We start from the raw sequence: 8,063 nt of genomic DNA on the forward strand, positions 1-8,063 counted from the left end.
TCATTCTTTATCATTATGTAAATTTGAATAAGTTGTAAAATAAAGTTATAGAAAATTTTTTTGTTATAAACAAATTGTATTTCGGACAATTTTTTAGCACCATATTATTGTACATGAAAAACCATAAAACTCGCCTATTAGAAGTTTTCATGTATCTCCTCTGATTTTCGAGATAGTATTTATGGGTCGAAAGTTTGAGGGGTGGTTTCACCCACTTAAAGTGAATGTTAGCCGATAAAAAAATACGTATCCCTTATTTTTGCTTGCTTAAAAAACGTACGAAGCTTCATTGAAATTGACGTCTTCGGGTTGGGAAACCTTCCTTGTGAGGGAAAAAAGTCCAAACAGTTTACGACTAAGTGAAACTTTTATGATCCCGCTACACTTTGAAATGCTTTAATCTAATTTCTTAGCGATTAAACCAATCATTCAAAAATAAGTTCAACTGAATATGACAAAATTTTCGTAAATATTAAATAACTCAAGTGTATGCTCCTATTATATTTTTATAAGAGTCGTTTGATAATTATAATAATGCCGAGAAAAATTATGGAGGCGTAAACGCCAGTGAAAAATCTTAAAGCGTAAGTTTCTATCACGAAGTTCAGTTACTTCACAGTAGTATTAACTTTTTTGTCTGTATCTCTAGTCACGAAATATTTCATTTGTTTCTAAGCTTTCTGGAAACATATAGAATTTTATAGATCACCTCAGAAAAATATATTAATAATTTTCAGCAAGACTTATTCCATATGGCCGTTGCATACAAGGCTCAACAAAGCACACGTGACTATGGAGAAGTTTCATCGATCGAAAATAGAATATCGACACAAGCTATAGCGTTTATTTGAAAGAAGGATATGTTTCTCACTCGTTTCACTCAGAAAAAAACACTATCCAAACTAGTACTCTAACGTCAGTTCAGCACGTTGAAACGTAAAATAATACTACAATAATGGCACGTAAATGCTGCCTAAATCTTATCGCGAACTTTCAGTGGCGAGAGCTGAAAAGCTCAAGCTGTAAATCGTGAAATGAAATCTTCAACGTGGTTGCACCACGGAAATCCGACGTCTGACTGGAGAATTCACGGGCGTGCGCCTTTAATTTAAAGGTGCGGAGCATCTATCAGCTCGCAAGTTGCATATGCGCGTCCCTGTCCGACACATACCTATATGAAGACGTGTGCATGTGCTCTTGGTACGTAAATTCAGAGCAGAAATATTTTTTCGCGTTAGAATTCGTTCTACGAGTAGGAGAGACCGGGGCTAGTTGAGTAATTTTTAATATGTCTGATTATAACAAATGAATCATTCATATTTTGTTGACTTGATGCATACTAAAAGTTTACACATTTACTTAAGTATACAGGCCTAATTTTGAAAATCGCTTTAATTGACCCTAGGTTGTAGTTTTTGTCATATTTAGATTAGTGGGAGCAATAAGTCAACAAACTCCGGCTCTGGGGTTAGTTAACTAATCGTTTACTTTTAAATGTTTAAGAACAAAAGAATGATATTAAAAAAAATTAAACATTTAATTCTTCATATATATTTATTGTAACGAACTAAATGATGATTTGCAAGAAAAATTAGGTCAAATTAGGCCTACAGATCATCATTTGAATAACAGATAATACACACATAAAACACACATTAGAGCTGATGCTGTTTTTGTGAGTCCATCTACGATCGCTATCACTGTAAAGTTTATTAAATACTAAGCATTCTGTATCATATTTCGTCTCTAAGGATAATCACACCTATGCTTACAGGGAGAACTTACGAGTCGGCTAATCGCTTTTGGAATGACACTATATATAAAGTTGTAGTACACATACAGTGTTAAAAAACCCATATTGGTTTCCGCAGAATAGGCCTCCGTTTTCGAAATATTCTAATTTAAACTTTTTGTACGCATCTAGTCATTCATTTACGTAAAGCATGTCATAACAGACCAGCCGTAGGTGAGTCGGGAGAGTAACAGACTACGACACTGCGGGTCCTCGAATTCTAATCCGCTGTGGGGTGGTAAATTTTCGTTTCATTTTAAAAAGGTCTTTCCAGTAAAAATAATTTTTTTTTATCTTACATTAATTATACGGCCAAAAATAAAATTTTGCACAACTACTAGAATGCATCCTATTTGCCGTGTATACAAGTTATTTTGGGTATTGGTACTGCAAGAATATTTTTATATTTGGGCTGAAGTATCGACGTCTTCGATTATCCAACAGATTTGGAAGAGCAATTAGAGTAACCTTTTTAAAGCGAAAAAAATATCCACCCCACAGTGGATTCAAACTCGGGACCCGCAGCGTCGTAGTCGGTTACTCTACCGATTCACCTACGGCTGCTCTATTGCAACATATCTTACGTAAATGAATGACTCGATGCGTACAAAAACTTTAAACTAGAATATTTCGAAAACGAAGGCCCATTCTACGGAAACCAATGAGGGTTTTGTAACACTATATGTGTACTACAACTTGTATATAGTGTCATTACAAAAGCAATTAGCCCACCCGTAAGTTCTCCTTGTTAGTCAAGTAGTCCCGACCGACATTGCAACATGGTAAGGGCCGCATATAAAAAACCTGTACACACCGAATAAAATGAAGTACCGTAAATTCTAATCAATGCATCACATTTCCACAAAATATTCATGAAAAAACATTATGCAGTACTTAATGGACAGAAATTCGTAAATAGTCAGAACAAAAATATTTACTCATCGCCGATGGTTTTAGATTTTTTATTCTCATTGACATAACACGCGTGTTTCTATCACGACGACACATTAAATGGCGATACAGTCATTTATATTTGTCAATATCGCGAATAAAAGCACCATTTATTCTATAATACAATAATTAAAGGGAGTTAGTCAACTAACCTCATTAGTCAACTAGCTCCGGTCTCCTCTACTATCGCCTGTTGCACTATCTCACTGGTTAATTGTCCAAACACTATGCCGACCATTTTAACCCCTTGCCTTACGATTTACTTTCAAAGAAACGTGCGTGTGCAGACAATTTAATTTAGCGCAACTCTGTGTGCAGAGTTATCACAAAATAAAACTAAAACATTTCAGTTTTTATTGAATATATTTAAATAAATGTGGACACTATTTCATTTGTGATAGAACACATTAATAAAGTAATGATAATAATAAATAAAAATGGAAAAATATCCTCTTTAACTAACAATAAAATTAAGAGAAAAAAACAAATTTCTCGATTTAATGGAAATTATTACGAACAAAATTAACAAAAATTAACAAAAAATTGAAAAATATCTTCATTAACTAACAATGAAATTAAGGGAAAAAAAACAAATTTTTCGATTTAATGAAAATTATCAGAAAGCTCAGGATTTATACGTTTAGTACCTAGTTTTTGGTTAACACTTCCAGTTGCTGTGAAAAGAAAAGATTATACTTTCGCTAAGAAATCGTAAAACTGTCATAAGTGCTGTGTTGGAAACTCTATTTTTAACAAGCTTTTTCTTATTTATTTGATCGACAACCGAGTCTCAAATTTTTGTGTGTGCGTATTTCGTTCTAATAAACAATCTGTATGAATTTTATTTAATTATCTAGTCTTTCGAATTTGGCACGAACCAACATAGACTACCGGTTTGCCTAAATTTATCACAGACATTTTTTAATGTTCGACACGAAGGCTGAGACCGATGTGGATATCGTCCAGTATACAAGTTTTTTTTACCCTTACAGAATTTTGTTGGCACTCGCCGTAAATAAGAATATCTTACATATCCACTTGCTCTTCGAACGGATACATCGTACCCGGTTGATCGATACGATACTATTCTTATCCTGTTTATCTTATTCCACAAAATTATTAAAGTGTCCTTCAAACAGTGTTTATTTTTAGTGCAGTAAACCATAAGCATTATCGGTTTTCTTTACTTTTTATGACCTTCAATGACCTTATGTAACAGGTTGTTGAACTCGTTTTAAACTTCTCTATCATTCTACGGATACAAAAACATACCAACCCATTTAAAACAATGGAGGTGACTTTGAAATATCCAAAGTTCCACCACCTACAAAAAGTTTTAGGGCCATCAGATGGCTCTCTTCGTACTGTGCACTTTCGGTTCAACAAATATTTCTGTGAACCTTATAGTTTCGAAGATATCTGAGGTGGTAATAGTTATTGCCCACACTCTGTACATATATCTACACTGCGGTGCATTACTATAGCACCACTGATATTTGTAAGATTTTTTTAATTTAAAAGAAAAATTCAAAGAACCTATGTAGTTGCATAATATGAAAAGGCAGTGTAAATAATGAGCTTCAGAGGAAAACGTATTGAAGTAGCCTGCGTATATGTATATCGAGATAAAGTCGAAAAACATTAGACAGTCGGTGCAGAACTATAGCCCCACCTTCAGTTTAATTACACTTCACGCGTGTTTGTCATACAATTTTCATGGAATTCAGATTATTTAATTAATTTGCAAAATGCCACGTGGTAAATATCTTACTGAGAAAGAGCAAGGTACAATTTTGGCGTATAACAAGCAAGAAATGGGCATTATCTCTATGGGGTTATCTCGAATTTTTTACGTGATCCGTCGAAATATGGCAAAAATAAAACAGGAGGGCCTAAGAAGAAATTGTCCCCACGTATTGAGAGGCAAATTACTAAAATTGGTAGCAATAGTTTGAAAAGCTGTCGGGAAATTGCACAGGAATGTGAACTCGACGTGTCACGTTGGACCGTTCAGCGTGTCTTCCAAAGAAATCCAAACATTGCCAGACAAAAACTAATTTCGGCTCCCGTTCTTTCTAAACGCCACAAAATAGCGAGAATGGAATACGCCCGCGAAAACATGAATAAAAACTGGGATCTCGTAAGTTAAAGATCGATAAGTTAAACATGACATTATGTTGTTGCTTTCCATTTAACGTTCTTTTTTTAGATTATATTTTCCGATGAGAAGAAATTTAACCTGGATGGCCCAGATGGGTTCAACGGTTACTGGAGCGACCTACGAAAGGAACCAAAATATTTGTCGAAACGCAATTTCGGTGGGGGGTCATTAATGGTGTGGGCTGCGTTTAGTTCTAGTGGCAAGTTAGAATTAGCGTTTCCTGCATCGAGAATGAATAGGTTAGAGCACATCGAAATATTGGAAAACAATTTGTTGCCATTTATTCACTCAAAGAACCACATTAATTGGACGTACCAACAGGACAATGCCCCAATACACAAAAGTCGAGCAACAATAAAGTGGTTTGAAACATTTAATATCAATTTATTAAAGTGGCCAGCATGCTCCCCGGATCAAAATCCCATAGAAAATCTATGGGGCATTATGGTACGACATGTCTACACACATAATCGACAATTTTCTAGCATTCCGAAGTTAAAAGAAGCTATAATAAAATCATGGAATGATATTAACGATGAAATATTGAAAAAAACTAGTCGGGAGCATGTCCAGTCGCATTTTCGAGTTAATAGAGAAGAAAGGAGGTCCCACTCATTATTAAAACTTCTCATTCTCTTAATTGAAATTATAATTTAATCATTTCATTGCAATTTAGTATTGTTCTTATTTCGTAATTACATTGGTGCTATAGTTGTGCACCCATACAATATCTATGTAATTATTCTATTTCATTTCAAATAAACGATATGTTCGCCATTTTATCATTGCTATAATATCTTTCCAACCTCTTTCGCGTGATAAGATAGAAAAATTAGAAATCATTAATTAAAGCTCCAAAACCCTCGAAAATTGTAGTGGTGCTATAGTTATGCACCGCAGTGTATATCGAACGCTTCGTATTTCGAAACTCGCGTTATCGAAGCCGTAACTCAAACATGAATTCGTGACAAAAAGGACTCCGGACACGCGTCGAAGAATTAAGTCGAGGCTCTCGCTTTGACATACTATACAGGGTGTAACAAAAATGTTGGAAGACCCGGAAATGGAGACTCGTAAGGTGATTTGAAACGAGTTTTTCCTTAACAAAAATGTTATCCGAGGCTTTGTTAACGAGATATGAACGAAAAACCCCCACCAATCAGAGCACGAGTCTGTCGGCCGAATTGGTTGGTCGGGGTTTTTCGTTAACATCTCGTTAACAAAGCCTCGGATAACATTTTTGCTAAGGAAAAACTTGTTTCAAATCACCGTACTAGTCTCTTATTCCCGGGAATCGAAGCTATTTTGGGACACCCTGTATATAAGCCATCCTTAATATCGGACATTAATACAATTAAAAGTAATGAACAATAACTAGTAACCCTCCACAAAGCGAATTATCAAAGCTAATTTCTCCAAAGCAGAAACTCTTGCAGAAGAATATTATACGTATATCATACCTTACAAACTGATTCTCTTAATAGGAATTAACATGCAAAAAGTAAATATGTTCATTGTCACTCCCGTCCTTTCCCCTCCCTCGAGTTTCAGGCAAAGCATTCCAACTTACGACTCAATTCTTCTAAAAATTTCAAGGTACAAAGCTTGAATATATCTTTGTCACTTACCCATATCGTCTATAATTGGTGCCATTCTGAGCGTAACACCAACTAACAGCAAAGACATGGCAAGAAGGAGGCAAGCAGTCGCGACGATCGTCCACCGTGCACGTGGAGGAAGTTCTTCGGGATCAACGAATTCTTCTCGTGGAATTGTAGTCTTAATTTTATGCCGTTTCCGCTTTCGCTTCTTCCGCGGTTGATGATACTTCTCTCGGGCCTTCTCGATTTTCTCGATGCCGCTCAAAATTTCTTCTTCTTCTAATTCGTCCGCCACGTTTAACGCCATGTAGTTTTCGTCGTTGTCGTAGTGGATCTTTCTGCAAAAATGAACATCACAAATTTACATTTGTAAAGATATTATAATCGCGCAAATCAACATTTAGTGTTTCTTTAGTGACAAAGAAATGGAATTACGTTTTATACAGCACAGTAAAAAAGCTACAAATCTACTGTTTTACGAAATAGGATATGTAATATGCACAATAGACTTCCTCTTATTCGATTTCACGTTAACCGGTCACAGTTTTTGTCGAAATTAGATACAGGGTGGTCCACGCAACTTGTTCACCCTGAACAACTTCTAAAGTATGCATTGCATGAAAAAATTTGTTATAGAAAAGTTGTATGGTTTGGAGGGATACATTATGTAATGCACATAGTTTTTTTTATAAATGGTGGCATTCCGGAGATTTGAAGGTCAACTTCGTATTTTTAAATAGAATGCTATATTTTTTATGCCACATAAAAATATAGCATTCTATTGACATGCAACTAGATCTATAATTATGTGTGCTGAAATTTATCCTGAACGAATAAACCATGTCGATTGATATTCGAAAGAATTTGTACATCGTTTCAAAAAAGCGGAAGATTTAACGTTACTAAGTGTAACGTGACCAAAACTGCTACTTGTGAAGAAAGACTATTGCTTTGAAAATCCTCATATCAGTACACGACAAATTTCACGAGGTCCTGGTACAGTGGACTTTTACTATATTGCCTCTAAACATATTGCCACGCGAGGCACTTCCCCTTCACATGTACTTTCGAGCACACAAATTCGCGCTCCCACTACGTTGCGTACGTCGACGCGCCAGTACGATCCAGCTTTTGCGCAGGCGCTGAGGCCGAGGCTATGACGATGGAACTTAGCATGGAGGAGGCTCTGAAGTCATTACCATTTTACTCCCCTACAGCCCCGACCATGGCAACATACTTAGAGTCCAATGTAGGTACTTCTATAAGCATCGTTTGCCAAAAGAATGGAGCAACAATGAGAAATATCTAATTTTGTTAGGAAATATGTAGTAAAATATGTAGCTGACGACTCAATGTACTAATAATTGGAATCATTTAAAACATTACGTAGCACAATTATAAATGACCGAAATATTGTATAATTCGGTTTTCATTGTAAAACACTCATCAGTTAATTAGTAATATGTTCTGACAGACGTAGTGGAAAATATTAAAATTAAAATTTTTGGTATCTAATAACTGATAAAACCCGCACGTCATATCGTTGTCACCCATGACC

The 8,063-nt window shown here is 35.5% G+C and overlaps 1 protein-coding gene across 1 annotated transcript in view; it reads right to left on the minus strand.

Annotated features, from left to right (window-relative positions):
- LOC107192130 (transcription factor MafB-like) overlaps positions 1-8,063 on the minus strand; it is a 55,585-nt gene that overhangs the window by 39,503 nt on the left and 8,019 nt on the right. Inside the window, exon 3 of the mRNA XM_015581326.1 lies at positions 6,533-6,843. Coding sequence (XP_015436812.1) covers positions 6,533-6,843 — 311 coding nt within the window. The remainder of the gene's footprint in view (positions 1-6,532; positions 6,844-8,063) is intronic.

This window comes from Dufourea novaeangliae, unplaced genomic scaffold (assembly GCF_001272555.1).
Source record: "Dufourea novaeangliae isolate 0120121106 unplaced genomic scaffold, ASM127255v1 scaffold286, whole genome shotgun sequence".
NCBI classification, from domain to species: domain Eukaryota; kingdom Metazoa; phylum Arthropoda; class Insecta; order Hymenoptera; family Halictidae; genus Dufourea; species Dufourea novaeangliae.